General features: G+C 42.9%; 2 protein-coding genes across 3 annotated transcripts in view; both read left to right on the forward strand.

Moving 5' to 3' along the window:
• The window catches only part of poc1bl (POC1 centriolar protein homolog B (Chlamydomonas), like), a 74787-nt gene extending 70395 nt beyond the window's left edge, over positions 1 to 4392 (forward strand). For both annotated transcript variants that reach the window (XM_041184527.1, XM_041184526.1), the window contains one exon: positions 3478 to 4392. In XM_041184527.1, the coding sequence (XP_041040461.1) occupies positions 3478 to 3606 (129 nt within the window). In that variant the 3' untranslated portion in view covers positions 3607 to 4392. The remainder of the gene's footprint in view (positions 1 to 3477) is intronic.
• A 7416-nt stretch (positions 4393 to 11808) lies between these two features.
• Positions 11809 to 27610, forward strand: part of galnt12 (UDP-N-acetyl-alpha-D-galactosamine:polypeptide N-acetylgalactosaminyltransferase 12) — a 70256-nt gene continuing 54454 nt past the window's right edge. The window contains exon 1 of the mRNA XM_041184582.1: positions 11809 to 12383. Coding sequence (XP_041040516.1) covers positions 12010 to 12383 — 374 coding nt within the window. The 5' untranslated portion in view covers positions 11809 to 12009. The remainder of the gene's footprint in view (positions 12384 to 27610) is intronic.

A 27610-nucleotide genomic window follows, 5' to 3' on the forward strand; every position in this document is an offset into this window, starting at 1 on the left:
TAGTAATCCAGAGACCCAGGCTAATGCTCTGGGGACCTGGGTTTGAATCCCGCCATGGCAGATGGTGGAATTTGAATTCAATAAAAATCTGGAATTGAAAGTCTAATGATGACTATGAAACCATTGTTGATTGTTGTAAAAACCCATCTGGTTTACTAAGGTCCTTTAGAGAAGGAAATCCGTTGTCCTTACCTGCATGTGACTCCAGACCCACAGCAACTCTGAAATGGCCTAGCAAGCCACTCAGTTGTATCAAACCGCTACAAAAAAGGAATTAAATTGGACGGATCACCTGGCATCGACCTCGCTTCTGGAAATGACAACGGCAATTGCAGCCCTGTCGACCCTGCAAAGTCCTCTTTACTAACATCTGGGGGCCAGTGCCAAAATTGGGAGAGCTGTCTCACAGACTAGTCAAGCAACAACCTTACATAGTCATCCTCATGGAATCATACCTTACAGATTAATGTCCCAGATTCCACCATCACCATCCCTGGGTATGTCCTGGCCCACGGGCAGGACAGATCCAGCAGAGGTGGTGGCACATGCGGGAGGGAGTGGACCTGGGAATCCTCAACATCGACTCCAGACCCCATGAAGTCTCATGGCATCAAGTCAAACATGGGCAAGGAAGTCTCCTGCTGATTACCACGTACCGCCCCTCCTCAGCTGATGAACCAGTGCTCCTCCATGCTGAACATGTACTAAGGGTGGCAAGGGTACAGAAGTACTCCGGGTGGGGGACTTCAACGTCTATCATCAAAAGTGGCTCAGTGGCACCACTACTTACTGAGCTGGCCAAGTATTAACTTACATAGCTGCTAGACTGGGTCTGTGGTAGGTGGTGAGGGAACCAAATAGAGGGAAAAACATACTTGACCTCATCCTCACCAATCTGCCTGCTGCAGATGCATCTGTCCATGACAGTATCGGTAGGAGTGACCAGCGCACAGTCATTGTGGAGATGAAGTTCTGCCTTCACATTGAGGATACCCTCCATCATGTTGTGTGGCACTACCACCGTGCTAAGTGGGATCGATTTCAAACAGATCTAGCAACTCCAGACTGGGCATCCGTGAGGTGCTGTGGGCCATCAGCAACAGCAGAATTATACTCAAACACAATCTGTAACCTCATGGCCTGGCATATACCCTACTCTCAAGCATTACCATCAAGCCAAGGGATCAACCCTGGTTCAACGAAGAGTGCAAGTGGGCATGCCAGGAGCAGCACCAGGCTTCCTAAAAATGAGGTGTCAACCTGGTGAAGCTATAACATACGACTACTTGCATGCCAAATAGCATAAGCAGCAAGTGATAGAGCTAAGCGATCCCACAACCAATGGGTTGGAATGAAGCTCTGCAGTCCCGCCACATCCAGTTGTGAATGGTGGTGGACAATTAACTCACTGGTGGAGGAGGCTCCACAAATATCCTCATTCTCAATGATGGAGGAGCCCAGCACAGTAGTGCGAAAGATAAGGCTGAAGCGTTCGCAACAATCTTCAGCCAGAAGTGCCAAGTGGATGATTAATCTCTGCCTCCTCCGGAGATACCCAGCATCACAGATGCCAGTCTTCAGCTAATTCGAGTCACTTCACGTGATATCAAGTAACGTCTGAAGGCACTGGATACTGCAAAGGCTATGGGCCCTGACAATATTCCGGCAATATTACTGAAGACTTGTGCTCCTAGCCAAGCTGTTCCAGTACAGCTACAAGACTGGCATCCATGTGGAAAATTGCCCAGGTATGTCCTGTACAAAAAAAGCAGGACAAATCCAACCCTGCCAATTACCGCCTCATCAGTCTACTCTTGAACATCAGTAAAGTAATGGAAGGGGTCATCAACAGTGCTATCATGTGGCACTTGATTAGCAATAATCTGCTCACTGATGCCCAGTTTGGGTTCTGTCAGGGCCGCTCAGCTCCTGACCTCATTACAACCTTGGTTTAAACATAGACAAAAGAGCTGAACTCCCGAGGTGAGGTGAGAGTGACTGCTCTTGACATCAAGGCAGCATTTGACTGAGTGTGGCATCAGGGAGCCTGAGCGAAACTGGAGTCAATGAGAATCAGGGGGAAAACTCTCCAGTGGTTGGAGTCATACCTAGCACAAAGGAAGATGGTTGTGGTTGTTGGAGGTCAGTCATCTCAGCTCCAGGACATCACCGCAGGAGTTCTTCAGGATAGTGTCCTAGGCCCAACCATCTTCAGCTGCTTCATCAATGACCTTCCTTCCACCATAAGACCAGGAGTGGGGATGTTCGCTGATGACTGCACAATGTTCACCATTCGCAACTCCTGAGATACTGAAGCAGTCCATGTCCAAATGCAGCAAGACCTGAATAATATCCAGGCTTGGGCTGACAAGTGGCAAGTAAAATTCACGTCACACAAGTGTCAGGCAATGACCATCTCCAGCAAGAGTGAATCCAACCATTGCACCTTGATGTTCAATGGGCATTACCATCACTGAATCCCCTACTATCAACATCCTGGGGTTACCATTGACCAGAAACTGAACTGGACTAGCCATATAAATACTGTGGCTACAAGTGCAGGTCAAAGGCAGGAATCATGCGACAAGTAACTTACCTTCTGACTCCCCAAAACCTGTCTACCATCTACAAGGCACAAGTCAGGAGTGAGATGGAATACTCTCCACTTGCCTGGATGAATGCAGCTCCGACAACACTCAAGAAGCTGGACACCGTCCAGGAGAAAACAGCCCGCTTGGTTGGCACTACATCCACAAACATTTACTCTCTCCACCACCGACGCACAGTAGCAGCAGTGTGTATCATCTACAAGATGCACTGCAGGAATTCACCAAGGGTCCTTAGACAGCACCTTCCAAAACCATGACCACTACCACCTAAAGGGACAAGGGCAGCAGACACGGGACTATCATCACCTGGAGGTTCCCCTCCAAGTAACTCACCATCTTGACTTGGAAATATATAGCCGTTCCTTCACTGTTGCTGGGTCAAAATCCTGGAACTCACTCCCTAACAGCGCTGTACCTACACCACATGGATGGCAGCGGTTCAAGAAGGCAGCTCATCACCTGAAGGGAAACTAGGAATGAGCAATAAATGCTGGCCCAGCCAGCGAAGCCCACATCCTGTGAATGAATGAATAAAAAAAAATGGATTCAGAAATTATGGCACGGAAGGAGTCTATTTGTCCTTTGTTGACGTTAGCTGGAGCGTTCTGCTCTAATTACATTTCTCTATCTCTCCATACTTTTATTGTCTTCCTTTTTAATTATCTAATTCTGTTCAAATGATGCTGATGCCTTTTTCTCAAGAGTCTTTGTGGTAAAGCTTTCCCTGTTCCAATCACCCTCAGTGTGGGGAAAGTTTTTCTTTGGACTTCGTCTTCATTCTTCTAAACACAAGTACTGAATCTGTGCCTCCTTGCTTTTGATGTACTACTTAAGTGTTTAATAGATAAAACTGATTATTTATTTACAGAATGGAATGATATTTCACCCTAAATCCAACAAGTGCATTACTTCTTATCACACTGCTGAAGGACGGATGGATGTGGAAATGAGAATTTGCAATTCGCAGGACAATAATCAAATTTGGCATTTTGAATAGAAAGGATTATTTACAATTTTCCAGAGTAAACCCACAAAATACTTTGACTTATGTACCTGTCAAAGGGAAGTCAATGCTCAATGAACAGTTAATATTTAACGCACTGAAGCTAAATGCAAATTTTATCACCATGGTGCCTGACAAATTGATGTGAAACATCAGGGGTGGGTGGGGTGGAGGGGGAAGCTTGGGTGATGAAGGTTTTGAATATTTTTGAATGTCAGTCATTCTGTGTTGTGTTTGTTCATGATGTCTTATTCATGGTTCTTCTCTATAGGGTTTTGATTTCTTTCCCCTTCCCTAATCACTACATCAGATAATTGAAACTAATGAATCTGCTTTTTGGATTTAAAGAGCCCATGTTGCTTTTGATTTGTACAATCTTGCATGACTTAATTTTGTTATTTTTTAAAAAAGGGAAGAAAAGATTGCAGGCTTCAATCTAGACCAAATGAAACAATTCCGTTTCAGAATGTAAAGAGAATTTTTAGATGTCAAATTTTTACTGAATTTATGAAACGTGGTTTAAAATACAAATTATCATATGATAAAATACAATGGTAAAAGGGATAAGTGATCTGTAAAGCACTTACAATGCAGGAACAAATGGAGGGAACAACTTATGCAGATAAAAGGAATGTGTGAAATAACCTCCTGTATTTTAGAATTCTGTATGAATAAATTATTGTTTTTAAAAAAAAAAATCCTTGTTTTACTGTTGAATGTAAAAGCAAATACTGCAGATGCTGGAAATTTGCTTTTATTGATTAAATTACTATAACATCACTGCTTCAATTTTGTTGATGTAGTCTTGCTCCACATTGCACTTTTTTAACATTGCTGAAAATTGTAATACTTTTGGACCATAAGGCTTCACAATTCAGGTGAGAAACTGGAACAAATCTGATCACTTCATTCTTGTTTCCTGATCAATGTTAACAAACAATATTTAATGACTGTCAGGGAATGAATAGATTGACACTACAGAGTATTAGAACGTTGGATACATGCCTATAATCATCTCAGCCGTCATCAGAAAGGATGCCTCTCCTGCCACTCTGTCCCAGTCCTTTCCACAATGACTTGGTGCTGCTGAACAGGTTGATCCTGTTTCTGTGCTGATGCTTAAATGGTTGTAGGAGTGCAACAGCTGGCTTCAAGATCTCTGGCATAACCCAAGGGCACAGATTTAAGGTCATTGGCAAAAGGAGCGATGGGGACATGAGGAAAAACTTTTTCACGCAGTGAGTGGTTAGGATCTTCAATGCCTCAATTAAGTCTGCCTCCACCACACCCTCCTAGCAGTGCATTTAAGAGGGTATTAGATAGTTATTTGAAAAGGAAGAGTGTTCTGGGTTACAGGGAGGAAGGTGGGGGAATGGCACCAGATGGATTGATCATCTGGAGAGCTGGCGTAGACAGGATGGGCTGAATAGCCTCCTTTTGTGCTGTAACAATTTGGTGATATTTCATTTCTGTTACATTGCCTGACCCTGCCCCTGCTTCAGCTTTGCTGCTGAAACCCTCATCCATGCCTTTGTTCTTTCTAGACTATTCCAGTAAACTTCTGACTAGGCTCCCATCTCCCACCCTCCATAAAGTTATACTCATCCAAACTTTTGTCACTGAGTGCTAACCAACTGCTGTTCAACTATGTGCTCACTGACCTCCATCAGCTCTGGGTTAAGTAAAACCCCGATTTTAAAAAAAATGATATCCTTGTTTTCAAATACTTCTGTAGCCTCACCCCTCCCTAACTTCGTGACCTCCTCTAGATATACAACCCTTTGAGGTAGCTACATTCCTCCAATTGTAGTCTCTTCTGCATCCCCAATTTTAACTGCTCCTCTATTGGCAGCTGTGCCTTCATCTGGCAAGGCCCAAAGTTTTGTAATTCTCTTCCTAAATCTCTGTCTCTCTACACACGTCCTTCCTTTAAGACTTTCTATAAATCCTACTCCTTTTGCTCATTTGTCCTGATTCTCTTTATGGGGCTCAGTATCACATTTTGATAGATAATGCTCCTGTGAAGGACTTTGTGACATTTAAGACAATGTATAAATGCTGCTGCTTGTCAATATATATTTGAAAAGGAAACACTTGCAAGCCTATAGAGAAAGAGCAAGGAAGTGGGACAAACTGGATATTTTCCGTGTTCTACGATTCCAATACTTGTCTAGGCAATCAGTCCACAAAGATGAAATAAAAACAAAATGCTGGAAATGCTCAGCAGGTCTGGCAGCATCTATGGCGAGAGAAACAGAATTAATGTTTCATCACGCCAATGATCTTTCATCAGAGCCTACCAACATGGATTCACTATAGAGGATTTTCTTTAGCTTTGACTGCATTGTGAGAAATGGCACATCAGAGCCAGTTTAATTGTGAGAAAACAACTTTGGAAGTTCCTCCTGGTCATACCCACCCTTTAAGTTGGACAATGTGTGATACAAAAATTCTTCCATTGAAACTATACATAATCCTGGGCTGGGTTGGGGGCAAATCTGTGGATGGGGTGAGTTATTGGATAGCCCCATGTTTTTGCCACAGGGGTTATGATTTGCAACCTGCCCATGCCCGTTCAGACCAACATGCAAATTTGAGTACCTACCACATCCGCATGATTGTAGCGTGAAGCTGAGTGGGTCCCACACTGCATCCTGAACTCAACAGAGGGGTCCAGTAATATTATTCACGAACCACGTAGTGCAGCCAGCCTGCTCTTCTAACATGCATGCTCTCTTTCTTAAAGTGAAGCTGCACTAAAGAATGTTACTGCAATTTAAATTATGCCAAACTGAACATCAGGGCAGAGAGAAGGGTCCAGAGTGACAGATATGGTGCTCGGGCATGAGTGGTGGAGGTGGGCATGAGCAGAGATTCCATGGTTCCACTTAGGGCCAGAAGATCCTCTAGGGCTATCCTACAGAGGAAATGGACGGTCAGGATGCAGTACCACGAAAAGTCAAATGAACTCACGTGGGTGGTCAACATCAGTGAATGCATTTTCACAATTCATTCCTTAAGTCTGGATTACGCAGATTTGAAAGAATATGGTAGATAAATGGTTTAGTTATCACTGCCAGATCTTGCTGGACCACACAACATTGGATCCTACTATTGTCTGCTAAAATTGTTCACTATTTCATGATCAGATAACCCCCTGTCCTCTCTTTATCTACAAATGATCTTCCTAAACCACACTCTCTGGTCTCTTCTGCCCTCACCTTCAACAATAAGTGCGAGGAACTCATGGACCTCTTTGTCACTGAGCTTGAGACCATTTGATCAGCTGCCCCTGTTGTATCCCTCCTGGTAGTCCACTGGGCCAGACTTTATCTGATGCTCCCACAAGTCCTCACCCTGAACTCATGTGTTTCTCTAGTTGCTCACTTATTTCCTCTCATGCCCTTTCTCAGAATCGTTACAGTGCAGAAGGAGGCCATTTGGCCCATTGTGTCTGCACCAGCCCTCTGAATGAGCAATTCACTTGGTGCTCTTCTCCTGCCTTCTCCCCATAACCCTGCACAATCTTCCTTTTCAGGTAGCAGTCTAATTTGAATGCTTTGATTGAACCTGCCTTTGCCACACTTTCAGGCAGTGCATTTCAGATCTTAATCACTCGCTGCATGAAAAAGATTTTTTTCATATCACTTTTGCTTCTTTTACCAATTATTTTAAATCTGTGCCCTCTCATTCTCGATTCTTTCGTGAGTGGGAATAGTTTCTCCCTATCTACTCTGTATTAAGTCTCCTCTCAGCCTTCTTTTCTCCAAGGAAAACAATTTTAACTACCCCACTCTGTCTTCATAATTGAAGTTCCTCAGCCCTGGAATCATTCTTGTTAATCTTTTCTGCACTCCCTCCAATGCCTTCACATCCTTCCTAAAGTGTGGCACCCAAAACTGGAAGCAACATTCCAGCTGAGGCTGAACTTGTGACTTATGCAAGTTTAATGTAACTTCCTTGCTCTTGTACTCTATGTCCCTATTAATAAAGCTTTGGATACTGTATACTTTATTAACCGCTGTCTCAACCAGTCCTGCCACCTTCAATGCCTTATACACATATACACCCCAGTCCCTCTCCTCCTGCACCTACTTTATAGAGTTGTACAAGCTATTTTATATTGCCTCTCCATTTTCTTCCTATCGAAATGAATCATTTCATGTTTCTCTGCTTAAAACTTCACTTGCCACCTGTCCACCTATTCCACCAACTTGTCTATGTCCTTTTGAAGTTCTACACTATCATCCTGACAGTTCACAATGCTTCCAAGTTTTGTATTGTCTGCAAACTTTGAAATTGTGCCCTGTACACCAACATTTGGGTCATTAATATCTATCAGGAAAAGCAAGGGTCCCAAGACTGACCCCCAGGGAACTCCACTACAAACCTTCCTCCAGCCTGAAAAACATTCTTTTAACCATGATTCTGTTTCCTATCACTCAGCCAATTTCATATCCATGTTGCTACAGTCCCTTTTATTGTATAAGCTATCCATTTGCTTACAAGTTTGTTGTGTGGCACCGTATCAAGTGGCTTTTGGAAATCTGTGAACACCATGTGGTAATCTGAGGTGTGAAACACCTTTAAGAGAATGTGAGCAGATTGACCACATGACTTTATTACCCAATTACTGTGTAGCGCAGGCTACAATGTTAATCAGTAGCTTAGAATAGTCGGGTTTGAGAAACACATGTATTGGTGCTCTGTTACTTGTGTTAATAAACAGCATGTGCTTCATCTTATGTTGGTCTCTGCATCTGCAGTATCTTGTTTACCAACTCACTCACCAGTAGTAGATAGGTGTGCAATTGTGTTCGCTGAGCAAAGACAGAGAAGGAACATAACAACTGGCGACAAGACAAAACACAACCAGTCGACAACACCAAAAAAAGCCATGAAAATGAAACAGAAGTAAATTAGCCGTACCTTGCAAGGCGATGGTAAGTACAGCCTTCATCATAGTCATTGAAGTTATCTCCCTCCCGTATGCCACAGTTTGGCCTTATCAAACTGTGTGATCAGATCACCGATGACTGGTCACATTATGTTGAACGAATCGTGTTCTTCTTTTTGGCCAACGACATATCAGGGGAGGAGAAGAGGCAAGCGATCCTCTTATCAACATATGGCAGTGAAACATACAGCCTAATTCATAGTTTAGTGGCGCCCAATGCTCCAGATTCCAAGAGCTCTGATGAGTTGGTAAATCTTGTGAAATGGCATTTTCAGCCAAAACCCTCAGTAACAATGCAGCATTTTAAATTTAATTCGAGCTCCTGGAGAGACAGTCACTTGCTATGTAGCAGCCTTGAAATAACTGACAGAGCACTGAGTTCTGGATGTTGATTAGCAACATGTTAAGAGACCGGTTAGTGTGTGGGATTAATGAAGACACCATTCAAAAAAGGTTGTTAGCAGAAACAGATTTAGACCTCAGCAAGGCACTGGAGTTGGTGCTCGCAATGGAGAGCACAGTCAAGAGATTCAGAAGCAATCAAAGGAGCACAAAATGGTGCCACCCTTCACGGAAGGGAAGCACCGGTTAGAAATGGCGCGGAAGGGCAGGGCTCTGTGGAAAGGCGGGAAACAGCCACCATTAACAGACCAGCAAAAAGCAATGGTTTAACAGAGAAAACCTTCAATAATAATGGCAGTAAATGCAAGCAAATGACAATTTAAAAGAATTGAATGTTTCTACTGCCATTATAATGGGCACATTATATGATATTGGAAAGACAGATTAAGACAAAACTTTAAGCAGAAAGGTAGAAATCAAGAAATCCAGCTAATAGGGGAAACAGAAGAAACAGAGTCAGATATTTACTCACTACACAACTTAAAAATGGGTAAAACAGAGCCAATCTACATGACAGTGGAAGTCAATGGGAAACCCATCTGAGGGCTGAGGTAGATACAAGGGCATCCACAACAGTTATAGAACATACGTTCAAATATCTGAATGGAGGAGATCGCCATTAAATCTGGAAAATTCAGATGCTAAATTAAAGACATATACTGATGAAGACATATGAGTAAGTGGTATATACAAAGTTTCAAAACAGTATATAAATCAGTCTGTTAATGTACCCCTAATTGTGGTAGCAGACAGAGGACCGAGTCTCTTCGAAGGAACTGGTTAAGAGGTTACTGAAATCTCAATCAGAAGCAGGAAATGTTACTGTTTTGAAAAAGGAGTATGTAAAGACTCAACAAAAGGAGCTCATAGAGGTGATGCTTCAGGATAGAGTTCGAGTTGAAGTCAGTAACCTCCAAAAAGGAACAGAAAACCTGCTGAAGGACTTTCACATATTGTAGAATTCCCTCAGATCCCAAATTGTACCACTAAAAAGATATGAGGAAGAACAGAAAGAATTTAGCATATCTCTGGCAGAGATGAAGGATAAATTAGCCGAGAAAACACAACAATGCTTAATTCTCCAGGAAACAACTAACAAATATAAAAAAAAAATGGAAGAGCTGAAGAATCAGCTACATGAAAGCCAAGAAGCTTTAAAAATAGAGACTCTGAGTTTTCAAAGGAACTGACAGATGAGGAAATGCTGGAAGACTCAACGACTGAGTTCACTCAAGTTGAGCTTATAGCTGAGCCCAGTCTGGCCAATAGGGTAGTTGAAGAGGAAGCCGAGATTAAAGTGAGTGCTGCCAAGAAGACACATAGGAAGAAAAAGCAGAATTACTAACAAGGCCCAAAATTTTTAAAAATTTTTACACAACAGGAAGCTGATCATACCATGTTGAATTTAGCCTTGTCCAACATCCTGATTTTGAAACCTTCCTATAGTTGACCTTCATATTGTTGAACTTGGAGGGGGGAGGCAGCAGGAGTATATGCAATTTGGCTCAAAAGAGATTAAAAGCATTCCTGTTGTGAGTCTATATCACATATGGAAGGAACTCGACTTGGCTTGGAAGTGCCTGTAGGATCAATTGAACATGAGAGTTGAAGAAACAAACTTACAGGTTCTTACTGGAGAGCTTGGTGGACAGATGACTCCTGGGAGGGAGGCCTTGGATAAACCAGCTGAAGTCATAGAACTACGATTTTGACACGTTTGAAGAAGCCTCCAGTGAGACTGAATTTGCGTAAATAGTTGATATATTGTAAAGATTGTAAATTGTACTTTTGAGTAAAGGGGGAGGAATGTGGTAATCTGAGGTGCAATACACCTTTAAGAGAATGAGCAGATTGACTACGTGATTGTATTACCCAATTGCTGTGTAGCACGGGCTACAATGTTAATCAGTAGTTTAGAATAGAGGTGATGCTTCAGGATAGAGTTCGAGTTGAAGTCAGTAACCTCCAAAAAGGAACAGAAAACCTGCTGAAGGACTTGCACAGACTTGACAAGCACACGTGTGTTAGTGCTCTGTTACTTGTATTAACAGCATGTGCTTCATCTTACATGGGTCTCTGTGTCTGCAGTATCTTGTTTACCAACTCACTTACCAGTAGATAGAAGTGTTGAGCAAATTGACCCAACAGAGGAACATAGCACTCTACATCAACAGTATTACCCTCATCAACCCTCTTTGTTACCTCTTCAAAAAACTCCAAGTTAGTTAAACATGATTTTGCCTTGAGAAACTGGCTTTCCTTAATTAACCTGCATTTGTCTGTCTGACTATTAATTATGTCCTAGATTATTGTTTCTAGAAGTTTCCCCTCCCCCAAAGTTATACTGACTGGCTTGTCATTACCTCTTATTAATTTAAAAACTTTCCAGTGTATTAATTACTTCCTCTTTCAACATAGCCCAGGTAACATATTTCTTGTTAAAGACAGATGCAAAGTATTCAGTTAATACCTTAGCTATGCCTCTGCCTCCATGCTTAAATTCCCTTCTTGTTCCCTAATTAGTCTTATTCCAACCTTTTACCACCCTTTTAATCCAAACTCTGCTGTCGAGAGTCTTAACTTGCAGCATGTCCTGATCTCCTATCATCCCTACATTGACTCCGGGTTAGGCAATGCCTGATTTTGAAATTCTCATCTTTGTTTTCAAATCCCTCCCTGTAATCTCCTCCAGCCTCTGATATCTACCCTCCTCCTCAATGGCTGCACATGTACCTTCAACCCCCCCCCCACCCCGGCCAGACCCCCGTCTCCAGGGAAACGGCTCAACATTCGGCCCCTTTCCGCGACAGGTCCCGCCCACACCGTGACGGAACGTCCGGGAGGAATTTGCCTTAGAAAGTTTGAGGAGCGGCTTCGGCGGGTCCGGAGCTGGAGCCGGAGTGAAACCTGTGCCTGAGATCGGGCTCGGTGACTGCAGCCTTCGCCTCACCGCCCGATGGTTTGAAGCCCCGGCACTCGCCTCTCTCCACCCCCCCCCCCCCCCCAGTCCGTGTCCCTCTGCTGCTGCTTTGGGGACTATGTTGCTGGGCAGGCGGCGGCGCTCCAGGCCGCTCCTGCTGCTGTGCTGCGGGATGATCGCCCTGGGCTTCGTGATTCTCAGCCGGAGCGGCCAGCAGGAAACAGAGCGCCGGGACGCGGCTCCTGGAACTGGGACTGACGGCGGCTCCGACTCTCACAGCGAGTCCGAGTATGAACGTTTACAGAGAGCCGTGTATGAGAAGCCTGCAATGGACGTGAACGGGCTGGGAGAGCTGGGCAGAGCAGTTCACCTGAACCTGCAGGGCGAAGAGAAGAAGAAGGAGGAGGAGAGTATCAGCAAACATCAGATTAACACCTATGTGAGCGACAGGATCTCGCTGCGCCGCCGACTGCCGGAGAGATGGAATCCCCTGTAAGTGAAAGGAGGGCATGGGGCTGAAAGCGTCAATCCACACACCAAACTCCTTGGTGCCCCCACAGCGACAATTTACATATTTATACAGGATACGTCTTTATGCTCCCTTGGGGCATAAGAAAATGTCTAAATTCACAGGAGGGATACTGAGCCAGTTAAGGCGATAATATGACACATGACTGTAAACTTGGTCATAGAGGTAGCTTATAAGGAGCAGCTTAAAGAAGCGAAAAGAGACAGACAGGAGGGCGGAAATTCTGATGCTTGAGAGTTTGGCAGTGCAAGGCAGAGCCAAAGAGGCCAGAAATAGAGGAATGCAGAAATCTTGGAGGGTTATTGAGCTGGAGGAGATTAGAGAGATAGGCAGGGGTGAGACAATGGAATAATATTGCAGCCAGGATGAGAATTCTAAAATCGGGATGTTGCTCAACCGGGATCTAGTGTAAGTAAGTGAGTACATGGGTGAACGCGATGGTGCAGCATAGTGTTGGGTGACTACGGTTTTTGAAGATGGTAGGTGGGAGATTGGCATTGAGTACATTGGGATAATTAAGCCCAGAGGTAACAAAGGGTATGAATGAGGGTTTCAGCACCAGATACAATGAGGCAAAGGTGTAGGTACTACTGCTTGGTGATGGTGCAGATACGTGGTCTGGATCACCTCTTGGGGTCAAGTATGATACCAAGGTTATGAATAGTGTGGTTCAGCTTTAGAATATTACCAGAGAAAATGATGGAGTTGGTTAGGGAAGGAAGATAATGGCTTTGCACTTTCCAATGTTTAGTTAGAGGAAATTGCAGCTCACCCTGTACTGGATGTTGGGCAAGCAGCCTAACAATTTAGGGAAAGTCGAGTTGTCAACTAGAGGTGTTGGTCTGATAGAGCTTGGTCGCTAGCTTACATGCCCCACCACACCCTGCCTTCCTCTGTGCCCCGTCACACTGTTTACAAACCAGTCTGTGTACGCGTAGCAGTATATAGACACGCGCGTAGCAGTATATAGACACAACAAATGAATTTGTTAGGAAAATTCACAGGTCAATGATTTAAATCAGCTGTGGTGTTAAGGAAATGATTTATGACAGTCAAACAACATTTTTGTGCTTTTTTTTTTACTCCCAACTGAGCTCTAAGAGAAATGGAGAGAAATAAAGTTTACTGGTTCTTTGAGTCTAAAAGCTTTGGAAAAATCACTTAGAAGCATGAGTTAAACCTATTTTCCCTTGTTACTTAATTGTTGTGCATAATATCTAATGGAAAGTGAGACTTTTAAAAAAATCTTTCATGGGATGTGGGTGTCACTGGCAAAGCCAACATTTATTGCCTATCCCTAATTGCCCTCGAAGGTGGTGGTGAACCACCATCTTGAACCGGTGCAGTCCAAGTTGTGTAGATGCACTCAGTGCTGTTAAGAAGGGAGTTAGGGAGTTTCAGGTTTTTGATCCAACGACAGGGAAAAAACAGTGATATAGTTCTAAGTCAGGATGATTTGTGGCTTGGAGGGGAACTTGTAGATGATGGTGTCCCCATGTACCTGCTGCCAGGGGTAGAGGTTACAAGTTTGGAAGGTGCTATTGAAGGAGCATTAGTGAGTTGCTGCAGTGCATCTTATATGCATACATATGGTGTCAGTGGTGGAGGGAATGAATGTTGGAGAATATTCCACCACATTCCTGTATTGTCCATTGTGGATGGTGGACAGACTTTGGGGAGAATTCTCAGTCTCTGATCTTCTCTTGTAGAGACAATGTTTGTCCAGTTCAGTTTCAAGTCATTGTTAAACCCTGGAGTTTTGAAAGTGGGGGATTCAGCGTCGGTAATGCAAATGAATGCCAAGGGAGACTTGTGGTTAGATTCTCTCTTCTTGGCGATGGTCATTGCCTGGCACTTAAATGGCAAGTAACATTCACATCATACATCAGTCAAAGCCTGAATGTTGTCCAGGTCTTGTGGTACATGGAGATGAACTGCTTCAGTATCTGAGGAGCTGCAAATGTTACTGAACATTCTCTGCAACCATCAGCGAACATCCCCACCTTATGGTGGAAGGAAGGTTATTAATGAAGCAGCTGAAGATAGTTGGGCCCAGGAACTACCCAGAGGAACTCCTGCAGTGATGTCCTGGGACTGAGGTGATTGACCTTCAAAAACCACAACCATCTATCTTTGGGCTAGGTATGACTCCAGCCAATGGAGAGTTTTCCTCCAATTCCCATTGACCAGTTTTGCTAAGGCTCCTTGATGCGACACTTGGTCATGTGCTGCCTTGATTTCAAGGGCAGTCACTCTGGAATTCAGCTCTTTTATCTATATTTGTATCAAGGCTGTAATGAGGCCTGAAGCCGAGTGGCTGTGGTGGAACTCAAACTGAGCATCGGTGAGCAGGTTATTGCAGTATAAAGTGCCACTCGATAACACTGTTAATGACACCTTCCGTCATTTTGATGTATGGACGGCTGATGATTGGATGGTAATTAGCTGGGTTGGATTTGCTTGTGTTTTGTGGACAGGACATACCTGGGCAATTTTCCTCATTGCCGGGTAGATGCCAGTGTTGTAGCTGTTCTGCAACACTTTAACTGTTGGTCCAGATTTTGTAAGGACAGAACAAAATTGATTAAACCCTGAAATATTCCAAATGCCAGATTTTCTCAGTGTAGAAGAAAGTTTACAATGCTTATCTAAATTGACAAAATGTTGATTATGGTATGTCAGCTGATATGGTATTTTGTAATGATAGAATGTTATACCTTAAATAGACTTGCACTTCTGATTCACTTTTCATGACTTCAGAATATCAAAGTACTTTAGAGCTGAGTTAATTACTTTTGAAGTATAGTCACTTGAGGACTCTTATTGAGATTTTCTTGAGAGCTACATTTTTGGTTCTTTTCATTCTCTTTTATTAGGTGATGCAGTTTCATAGTAACATAACCTTCTATTTTTTTTTAGGGTTTCCTTTCGATAGGTTGCATAAATACCAAAGGGTGTGTGTGTATCCAATGTATATATTAAATCTTTTAACTTGGAATCTTCAAATAAGATTTTTTTTGTTAATTTCCATACTCTTTCCAGAATGAAAATTACCTTGTGCCAAGCAGTCAGAACTTATTGGGAATGAGTCTCACATCTGCAGCTCCTTTTAAAAATTGATTGCAAGCAATTAGCACTCTCCAGCATTCTTTGGTTTTGTTCTGCCAATTTCAAAATTCTTTCCCCTCAATTTCTGTTTAAAATGAGTGCTGACAAAAATGTCAGAACACTGACTTCCAAAGGTCTACTTGTGCAACAAAGGGAATGTGCACAAATTAATTTAGCAGTACCAAGCTAACCTTCAGATAACGAATGGATTAAGTCACATATATTTTACATTTCAGTGATTCTTCTTTCTCCAAGTCAATGCATTTTAGAGAATATTTAAAGAATTTGGGAGCCAGACAGAAGAGTTCATTCAGATGGAGGCCCCACTATTTCCCCATCTCTTTGGCCTCTGTTAGCCCCGACTGCTGCTTCTCATTCCCACCCGCCCATCCTCTGAGCCAAGTCCCACCTCAGGGCACTGCGGCCGCTGATCTTGGGTGGTTGTTGCTGAGTGAAGCCTCCTGCTGCTTGTTACTATCCTGTTTTTTCTCGCCCTGGTCTGAGCTCAACGCGACCCGCCAGAATAACTGCTCTAGCACCGCCAATCACAGGTTCCCTCTTTCTTGCCCTTGCTGCTCCACCAGTCATAGATTCAGTCTCTGAAGGAGCAGCAAGACTGCGAGAGGGAACCTGTGATTGGAGGAGCAACTGCTCACAGATTCTGTTTCTCCAATTTATGGGGCAACTTTGTTTTCCTTTGCTTTTGTCATGGATTGTTCTGGGGGCTTTTAAGGGTGAATTTGCCCACTGCCTATGTACTTTGAGCCATGGTCATTTGTAATGTAACAAAGAACGCAGCCATTTGCCCCCGTAGCAAGTTCTCACAAACAAATAAGGTGACCAGATAATCTGCTTCAGTGGATGCTGTTTTTTTCCTTTATTCATTTATGGGAGATGAGCATCACTGGCTAGGCCAGCATTTATTGCCCATCCCTAGTTACCCTTGTTCAGAGGGCATTTAAGAGTCAGCCACATTTTTGTGGGTCTGGAGTCACTTGTAGGCCAGACCAGGTAAGGACGGCAGACTTCCTTCCCTAAAGGGCATTAGTGAACCAGATGGGTTTTTACAACAGTCAGCAATGGTTTCATGGTGATCACCAGATTTGTAATTCCAGATTTTTTTTTATTGAATTCACATGTTATCATCTGCCGTGGTGGGATTTGAACATGGGTCCCCAGAGCAATATCTTGGGCCTCCAGAATACTTATCTAGTGACAATACCACCTTGCCACTGCTGATTGCTTAATATTTGACAGGATACCAGAGAATGCCCCAACCCTTATTGAAATAGTGCCATTGGACCTTTTAAGTTCACCTGAGAAGGCAGACAGGATCTTGGTTTGATATCTCACCTGAAAGGTGAGATCTCCAACAGTGCAGCAGTCCTTCAGTACTGTAGTTTGGTTTATGTGCTCAGTGTCTGGAGTGGGATTTGAAACACAACCTTCTCACTTGAGTGAGAGTACTACCACTGAGCCAAGGCTGAAATAGTGTATCATATAAGTAATCCACATGAGTTCTTTGCATACTTTGTGTTCGTACTACATCTGTTTATCTGTTTTATATATTTGCCAGTAAACCTGTGTTTCACATTGAGATTTTTTAATGGCTCATTTTCAGGAATTAGAATAGCTTTGGCTAAACATTGGCTTAATGGGGGGTCAATTAATCAAAATCACTTTCAAGAAGCACATTTAAAGATTGTAAGGATGCAGACTAATAGAGAGATATGGGAGTGAGATAGGTAAAGAGAGGAAAACAACTAATTGGAATAAGTAGATCTCCACAAATTTGGAATTAATTTGACAGTTTTGTACTACTTTTGCAGCAGTATGAACTGGTTCACGATCAATTAATCTGTTAATTACAGACAGGCAGTTGCTGCTTTTGTATCTAACTTTGGAAATCAGTTTTCTATACGAAGAATACAAGATATACAGGAGATTTTAAAGTAATTTACTGTTATTAAGTGTTGATAACGTATAGAATCATAGAATTTTCAGTACATTAGGCGCCTTAGATCCACTGTCTTTGCTCTTTTGGAGCTGTCGACTCTAAACCTGTTTCCCTGATTTGCCCAGATCCTGCAGTGATATGTATAAGTATTCTAAATCAATACTAATCATAGTGCTTGAGCATCATAAACCGCTATTGGCATCTATGGTATCTGGGCAGTGATAGATCATGGATCATTAGGATCAAATCAGGAGGAGTTCAGATCTATTTGGATACATAAAACTCCTGATATTGTTCCTGAAGCACTGTTATTAATTATTATATATATTCTACTTCATACGGTTGAGTACAGTAGTACCTTGATGTGGATGAGAGCATCAATATAAAGCTGCAGCAAAGAGGTGAACAGAGAAGGCACATTTGCAAGGAGCACTGTGTGTGTGTGTGTACTACAGTTAAACAAGACAGCCAAGTACATTAGGGCAGAGATTGTGAATTGGACATTTTCTTGCTGTTTAAGTTTTGCCAGAGCCGACCTGACTGTTTAACAGGCTTTATTAAAGAGGTTGGACAAATGAGCCTCTGGAGAATCTGTGCCAGCAAAACTGTTGTGAACCTAGCTAAGGAGTTTGTGCTAGAGTGTGCCATTTGTGTGACAACATTTGCTGTAGACATTGCATAGAATACGGCTGCTAGTGAACATGACTTGAAGGCCACCGTCAATTGAGTGGCAAAATGAGAGATCTAATGAGAGGCAGAGTTAGGGAACTTTGGAACTGCGCATAATGCCACATTTGTGTGGTGAGTGATGCGGGCGCTTCTGGCTGTGTAAGACATATGACTGAAGTGAAATCTACCTTTTTATTTGAAAGTATCATTTGAATGTCAGTTCATGTTTAATTAGCCTTTGTTCCAATTTTGTGTTAAACTATAATCTACAAAAAGTGGAACCTTGTTGGGAATTTCTTGGTTTGGGGCTCATCAATTAGGTTATTTTGGTTTATGGTTCCCCCATGAGGATCATAACACAATGGATTGGTAACAATGGAGTGACATTTACATGCAAGTTACAAGAAATGTTTGTTTGATTAACATTCTTGTTCAAAGAGCAAGAAGGTTGAGCTCAGCAAACATCCAACTTTCTCCCAGTAAAATTAAGAAATTATTTTTAAGGCTGGTATGAAGGATTAACAGACTGTCTATAATTACATGTGTTCATTGATTGTGGGTCACAAATTAAAGTGTAACTTTCATAGAAAACATTCAGGCATCCGTTTTTCCCCCCAGTATTTTACCGTCCAGGAGCTTTTACTGAAGAGCAGCAACCTTGTTGTGAATTATTTGCTCCACAGCCTTGACTTCAACTCTTAACAAATATCAGTAACATTTTAGATCCTGTCAAAATTCTAAGTATTAGTCTGTATACTATCAGGTTAGGCATTGTGTTCAGAGTGAACTTGCATATGCTGTGCATCTCCTTAAGCAATGAGCACAAAGTTTACTTCACTTTCAGGTGTGAAATTATATTTCTTTTTAAGCAACAAGCTATGATGATCTGGAATGCACTGCCTGAATAGATGGGGGAAGCATATTCAAAAGTTTTAATATGGAGTTGGATCTATAATTAAAAAGGAGAAATTTGCCTGGATATTGGGAAAGATCTAGGAGTGGGACTATTTGGAAAGCTTTTTCAAAGCTGGCTTGGCGTGATTGGCTGAATGGCCGCCTCTTGTGTTGTATGCTCCTTGTTATCATCCCCCAGTCTCCCAACAGCCTGCAAAGCTCACCCAGCATTCATATTTCTCGTTACTATCCAGTGACTTGATGTAGAAAATGCAATGTCTCGATTTTATAGCCACAAGTATACTTAATGATTTCTGAAGGAGAGCATATGCATATTGTGCAATTTGAACAGTTGCTAGGAGAACTGACGTTTTATCTAAAACTTATCATTAGTTTCAGGCTTATGATCCGTAAGTGTTTGAAGTTTGTGTAGGAAATCTATCTTGTAGAGTTACCTTTCATGATGCCATGGTCTGGGAAAATGTTAATTACTACCTATTAATAAATGTTGTATGCAATCCTACTCACTGATAAACACTATGTGGTTAGCACAGTAATTGTTATATTTCTGATAAGAGTAACAGTGAGTATTGATAACATAAACAGGTGCCTCATGAAGTTAAACCTGATGGTTAGGAACATAGAAATACTTGGAAAGATTGCTTGTATACCGATGAGTAACTCTGATTCCCTTCAACTGAATGTCTGCTCCAGTATACCAGGTTCAGCAAATTATGGTCACTTCTGCATGTGAACTCATATGCACGAGGAACTGAGATCCAGGCCAGGATTTTACAAAACAAAAACAGAATTACCTGGAAAAACTCAGGTCTGGCAGCATCGGTGGAGAAGATCAGAGTTGATGTTTCGAGTCCTCATGACCCTTCAACAGAACTGAGTGAATATAAGGAGAGGGGGAAATATAAGCTGGTTTAAGGTGGGGGTGGGGTGGGGGGAGAGAAGTGGGGGGGTGGTGGTGTGGTTGTAGGGACAAGCAAGCAGTGATAGGAGCAGATAATCCAAAGATGTCACAGGCAAAAGAACAAAAGAACACAGAGGTGTTGAAGGTGGTGATATTATCTAAACGAATGTGCTAATTAAGAATGGATGGTAGGGCACTCAAGGTATAACTCTAGTGGGGTGGAAAGACTAGCAGGGCATAAAAGATTTAAAAAAAATGGAAATAGGTGGGAAAAGAAAAATCTATATAAATTATTGGAAAAAACAAAAGAAAGGGGGAAGAAACAGAAAGGGGGTTGGGATGGAGGAGGGAGTTCAAGATCTAAAGTTGTTGAATTCAATATTCAGTCCGGAAGGCTGTAAAGTGCCTAGTCGGAAGATGAGGTGCTGTTCCTCCAGTTTGCGTCGGGCTTCACTGGAACAATGTAGCAAGCCGAGGACAGACATGTGGGCAAGAGAGCAGGGTGGAGTGTTAAAATGGCAAGCGACAGGGAGCTTTGGGTCATTCTTGCGGACAGACCGCAGGTGTTCTGCAAAGCGGTCGCCCAGTTTACGTTTGGCCTCTCCAATATAGAGGAGACCGCATTGGGAGCAACGAATGCAGTAGACTAAGTTGGGGGAAATGCAAGCGAAATGTTGCTTCACTTGAAAGGAGTGTTTGGGCCCTTGGACGGTGAGGAGAGAGGAAGTGAAGGGGCAGGTGTTGCATCTTTTGCGTGGGCATGGGGAGGTGCCATAGGTGGGGGTTGAGGAGTAGGGGGTGATGGAGGAGTGGACCAGGGTGTCCCGGAGGGAATGATCCCTACAGAATGCAGTTGTGTGTGTGTGTGTGTGTGTGTGTAAAAGATGCGTTTGGTGGTGGCATCATGCTGGAGTTGGCGGAAATGGCGGAGGATGATCCTTTGAATGCGGAGGCTGGTGGGGTGATAAGTGAGGACAAGGGGGACCCTATCATGTTTCTGGGAGGGAGGAGAAGGCATGAGGGCGGATGCGCGGGAGATGGGCCGGACACGGTTGAGGGCCCTGTCAATGACCGTGGGTGGAAAACCTCGGTTAAGGAAGAAGGAGGACATGTCAGAGGAACTGTTTTTGAAGGTAGCATCATCAGAACAGATGCGACGGAGGCGAAGGAACTGAGAGAATGGGATGGAGTCCTTACAGGAAGCAGGATGTGAAGAGCTGTAGTCGAGGTAGCTGTGGGAGTCGGTAGGCTTGTAATGGATATTGGTGGACAGTCTATCACTACAGATTGAGACAGAGAGGTCAAGGAAGGGAAGGGAAGTGTCAGAGATGGACCATGTGAAAATGATGGAGGGATGGAAATTGGAAGGAAAATTAATAAATTTTTCCAAGTCCCGACGAGAGCATGGAGCAGTACCGAAGTAATCATCGATGTACCAGAGAAAGAGTTGTGGAAGGGGTCCGGAGTAGGACTGGAACAAGGAATCTTCCACGTACCCCATAAAGAGACAGGCATAGCTGGGGCCCATGCGGATACCCATAGCCACACCTTTTATTTGGAGGAAGTGAGAGGGGTTAAAGGAGAAATTGTTCAGTGAGAGAACAAGTTCAGCCAGACGGAGGAGAGTAGTGGTGGATGGGCATTGTTCGGGCCTCTGCTCGAAGAAGAAACAGAGAGAGATCAGACCATCCTGATGGGGGATGGAGGAGTAGAGGGATTGGACGTCCATGGTGAAGAGGAAGCGGTTGGGGACAGGGAACTGGAAATTGTTGATGTGACGTAAGGTGTCAGAGGAATCACGGATGTAGGTGGGAAGGGACTGGACAAGGGGAGAGAGAAGGGAGTCAAGATAACAAGAAATGAGTTCCGTGGGGCAGGAGCAAGCTGACACGATCGGTCTACCGGGACAGTTCTGTTTGTGGATTTTGGGTAGGAGGTAGAAGCAGGCCATCCAAGGTTGGGCGACTATCAGGTTGGAAGCTGTGGGAGGAAGATCTCCAGAGGAGATGTGGTCAGTGACAGTCCTGGAAACAATGGCTTGATGTTCAGTGGTGGGGTCATGGTCCAGTGAGAGGTAGGAGGAAGTGTCTGCGAGTTGACGCTCAGCCTCTGCGAGGTAGATGTTAATGCGCCAGACAATAACAGCACCACCCTTGTCAGCGGGTTTGATGACAATGTTGGGGTTGGACCTGAGAGAACGGAGTGCTGTAAGTTCAGAGAGAGACAGATTAGAATGGGTGAGGAGAGCAGAGAAATTGAGACGACTAATGTCATACCGACAGTTCTCAATGAAAAGCTAAAGAGAAGGTAAGAATCCAGAGGGAGTGGTCCAGGTGAAGGGAGAATATTGGAGGTGGGTAAAAGGATCCGTTGAACGGGGAGAGGACTCCTGCCCAAATAAGTGAGCACGGAGACGAAGACGGCGGAAGATGAGTTCAGCATCATGCCGAGCCTGAAATTCATTGAGATGATGGTGTAAGGGTATGAAACTAAGTCCTTTGCTGAGCACTGAACATTCAGCGTCGGAGAGGAGAAGGTCAGGGGGTATAGTGAATACACGGCAGGGGCTGGGATTGGAAGATGGGGTGGGGACGGAGGGACAGGCAGGGGTGGAGGGTCCTAGATGGGCGTTGGTGTCAATGAGTTGTTGGAGCTTGCATTCCTTAGCACTTGAGAGAAAGAGAAAAAGTTTCTTGTTGAGGCGTCGGATGAGACGAAGAATAAAATGAAACTGGGGGGACGCGCAGCTTTGAAAAAGGGTGCGATGGTGCTGCTGGAGGGAGAGGTCGAGTGTGTTCATATGGCGGTGCATGGCACTGAGTGTGGATCTCAGGATGTGATGTGAATAGCAGTTCGAGGAACATTTTATGTCCCCGAGATACCTGTAATCCTGGGTGGGTTCGAAACAAGAGGGATGGAATTTCAGTTGAAATCCACGTGAGGTAAGTCAGAGACGGAGACAGTCACTGAGAAAGGAGATATGGCTGTGAAAGCGGGTTTTAGTAAACACCTTGTCGAACACCAGGAGAGAAATGGAAAGCAATGAAGGTGAACAAGGCTTTTACAGGCTTGCAAGTGGACTGAGGCTTTCCTAACATTCTGAGCTAACTTTGTGGACTGATGAAGTGTGCTATAGGAGCACTTATTGTGCTACTGTAGAAATAGAGATTCATCTAAAGTCCTTGTAACTGTTGAGATGCTGTAGCGTAAAAAATTATGGCCCAACAAACTAAGTGCTTTTTAGAGAAGGGTGTATGCATATTGCACAATATGAATAGCTGTGAAGAGAATTAGTTTTTATCTCTATCTAAAGCTCACTTTAATGTGAAAGCAGGTAGACACATTGCCTATAATTGTTTCATTCAAATGAATAATTTCTGCCTATTTCAGAGCATTGACTATATGTCTTGCACTTTTGTAACCAATCTATTCCACTTGTTTTCTTTTAGCATAGATTTTTGAATGAGGGATTGCTAGTATTCTATCATTAACCTAAAGCTGTAGCTTCAAATAAAATTCTGATTATTCCTCTACATACCGAGCTACCTATCTGTTTTTGTTCATAGAGGACTCTAGGAACACGTCTCACAATTTACTCAAAATGATTTCCACAGGACTGCATATGCCAGTTTGATTCTTGGGTTTTTAATCATTTTACCTGATTTTTGCAGACAAGGAGATGAGGACAAGTAAGATGTTAAGCAGGATGATATTTTTCTGGAGAAAAAAACCCAGTGTTTGCTTCATTACCTTCCATATGATGCATGTAGGTGAACAAACAAAACTGCTAGATAGGTTGACTAGCTGGTCAATCAAGATTGTTCTACACTGTCATGGTTAACCTAACACCATAACCCTATTGCTGTGCCTGAACACCCCAACCACCACACAAACTCATGAGAGGAGGTACAAACAGCAGAAAAAATACTCCAGCCGAGTTCCACAGCAGGAGGGATGACTATGGGGAATGTGCTCCAAACAAATTCTAGGAGACTACAGCGACTGGTTGGCACATTCCTTAATACCTCACTTACCATTTTTTAGGTGTGATGCTAAATATTAAGTTAATTATGCCATTCTTTAATAGCAAGTATCAGATCTTAGTCACAGAAGTTTGCTTAATTTTAGAATTGTAGGAGAAAAATGGCTCGGATGAAGCACAGACAACGAGCCATGGTTTTGCCTTTGCACAGAGCACTAATGGAATGGGCTGAAGGGAACCACTAAAACACTGAGGTTGTCACAGAAGGTGCTGCTTTATATTTGTAAGGTGCACAATACTTCATAGATATTTTACTCGCTAGTCTGTGTTATGCCAAGTTTCTTTTTCACAAAATGCTTCAACAAACTTCTTGTTCGTGATGTACATGGCAGTAAATGAGGCAGTCTCTATCTTTCCAATATTTAATCAAACTGGGACATTTTTTTTGCTACATTTTCACAGCAAAATTTATGTACATAGGGGTACTGTATGCAGCTGTAGTCAACACCCAAAGACAAGTTAGCTTAGTAATTATAAAAATGTCTACTGAAGTGTAACATTGTTCTGTACCATATCTATTTTGTCTCCTGTATATCATGTTTTTGCTCTGAATTCTGGATTAGTGTATCCATGTGTTAGAGGGATTAATGATAGTAACCATTGTGACTATGAATTAATGCAGTGCCATAGGAAATTATCTGAAATGCATTTACATTTATATAGCACCTTTGTTAAGCTATAGTGACTCTTGCAGTTAATTACTTTTGAACTGCAATATGTTGCTTACAAATGGGATAAACTTAGGAACTTGAGTAACTGAAGAAAAAACAAGATATAATGGTTTTGTGGATTTTCTTTGTTTAAATTGTAACATACACAGTAATGTTTAAGGAAGGAAGACTATTATTTGAACATTAAAACCACAAGCCTTTAGGTTCGAGGGAGGATGCATTCAGAATCTCGGATTCTGATGACGTACCCTAAATTTTATGTTGGGCCGGTAGTCATTGTAAACACATTACTAAGCTACCAGGATATCCTGTATATGTTTCAGTAACTGCCAGGCAGATGTTACAGCTCCTTGGGTAACAGAATTTGAAAACCTTTGAGCTTGTGAATATTTGCTTACATTTTTGTTTTATCAGCATGCTTATGGATCAGTTATTTGGATTTCTTACTTGCATTTGTGTGTATGTGATATTTGTGAACGTATTGTATTTGCACCATAACCACTACCACAGCAGGCATTGCCCAGTCTTTAGCCACAATTCTAAAATTATGGTAGAGTGAAAGGCAGGAAAGGTAAAAAGCATTGTTGTAGGTTTTCTGAAGTGCAGCATTAGACAACATATGCCCACCCCAGCCCCCCCACCCATGAGGGTCTGTGAAGAGTTTCTAAAGTCCGAACAATGCAAACCTTTCACATTCTCCTCTGTTTTCAATAGTCTCATGCATGCTTACGAAATTGATACAATTGGCAGAGCCTTAAATTTGAGCAGGAAGCGAACGGCAATGCTTAAAGAGCTAGAGAGAAACAGAAACAGGGCGGGTAATTTGGCTAAGACTATTTGTTCATGTGGAAGATAACATTGACTGAGCAGAATGTGTTGTAACTGCTGTCTGTTTCTCTGTATGCTTGGTTTAAAAAGTAAAATTATGTTCAATTTATTTGAGCAGGCTGTGCTGTTTTGAGGCTAAAGCTGATGGCCAGTTAGCATTTTTGGTAGCTAATGAGGCTTCTTTGTGCCTTTCTGATATTTTGTCGCTCTACTATTTTAGTATAATTTTATGATTTTTCATCTCCTTGGTAGTGGTGCTGTTTTTAAGGAAGCCTAAATGTCATCCATCTTTTGGTGATCTTATTGAAACTTATTAAATTCTAAGTGGGTTCTCCTGGCTGGAGAATGCAGAACTCTAGGCCACAGACACAGGATAAGGGGTTAGCCATTTAGGACTGAGTGGAGAAGAAATCTATGTGCAAAGGATTGAGAATCTTTGGAATTTTCTGTTCCAGTGTGGCGTGGGTACCGAGTTGGAGTTGATATTCAAGGCCAAGATCCATGGACTTTTGGACGTTAAGGGAATCCAGGTATATTGGTTAGGTGAGAAAGTAGAAGTTCAGTCATAACCTTGTTATCATGGAGCAGGCTCAATAATTATTTCAACTCTTTCTTGGACTCGAACTCAAGTTCTGTCGAAGGGTCATGAGGACTCGAAACGTCAACTCTTTTCTTCTCCGCCGATGCTGCCAGACCTGCTGAGTTTTTCCAGGTAATTCTGTTTTTGTTTTTGTTTTGGATTTCCAGCATCCGCAGTTTTTTTGTTTTTATCAGTAAGCTGTAAATTCTACTCCTGTTTCTGGTTCTAGTGGTGCCTTGAAACTCGGAAGTCACAAAAACATCCCTATGCCTTTTTCTATATTCAGCAGTCTAATGGCACGGTATAGTTCCAAAGAGCAATGAGGAGACACCGGTTGCTGGTGGGAACCCAGAACTGGTTGGATAAATTGTAGGGGGCTACTAATGGAAGGTCAGACTTTTCTTCTTTTTGTAGAGTAAAGCACACTCCAGAAATTGGTACAATTTAAAGCTCTGCCAACTGTACCAAGGAAAATCGAATGCTATAAATATGAAATAAAACAATAACTTGTATTTATTTAGCACCTTTAACATAATAAAGAATCCCATGCTGCTTCATAGGGGCATAAAACAAAATGTGACTCCAAGCCACATAAGTCATTAGGGCAAAAGCAAAACTACCTGGAAAAACTCAGCAGGTCTGACAGCATCTGCGGAGAGGAACACAGTTAATGTTTCGAGTCCGTATGACTCTTCAACAGAACTAAGGAAAAATAGAAAAGAGGTGAAGTATAAGCTGGTTTAACTGGGGGATGGAACAGGTAGAGCTGGATAGAGGGCCAGTGATAGGTGGAGATAGACAAAAGGACAAAAGTGTTGAAGCTGGTGATATTATCTAAGGAATGTGATAAAGGTACAGATAGCCCTCGTGGGGGTGGGGTGGGGGAAGAGATTGAAATAGACTAAAAGATAGAGATAAGACAATGGATGGAAATACATTTAAAAATAATGGAAATAGGTGAGAAAAGAAAAATCTATATGAATTATTGGAAAAAAGGGAGATCAAAAAGGGGGTGGGGATGGAGGAGAGAGTTCATGATCTAAATGTGTTGAACTCAATATTCAGTCCGGAAGGCTGTAAAGTGCCTAGTCAGAAGATGAGGTGCTCTTCTTCCAGTTTGCGTTGAGCTTCACTGGAACAATGCAGCAAGCCAAGGATGGACATGTGGGCATGAGAGCAGGGTGAAGGGAAGATGTGTTTGGTGGTGGCATCATGCTGGAGTTGGCGGAAATGGCGGAGGATGATCCTTTGAGCAGCCTTTCACTTGCATTTCCCTCAATTTATTCTACTGCATTCACTGCTTCCAATGCGGTTTCCTCTACGTTGGAGAGACCAAACGCAGACTGGGTGACCGCTTTGCGGAACACCTTCGATCTATCCGCAAGCATGACCCAGACCTCCCTGTCGCTTGCCATTTCGACACTTTACCCTGCTCTCATGCCCACATGTCCGTCCTTGGCCTGCTGCATTGTTCCAGTGAAGCTCAACACACTGGAGGAACAGCACCTCATCTTCCGAC

This window comes from Carcharodon carcharias, chromosome 3 (genome assembly GCF_017639515.1).
Source record: "Carcharodon carcharias isolate sCarCar2 chromosome 3, sCarCar2.pri, whole genome shotgun sequence".
In the NCBI taxonomy this organism is placed as follows: Eukaryota; Metazoa; Chordata; class Chondrichthyes; order Lamniformes; family Lamnidae; genus Carcharodon; species Carcharodon carcharias.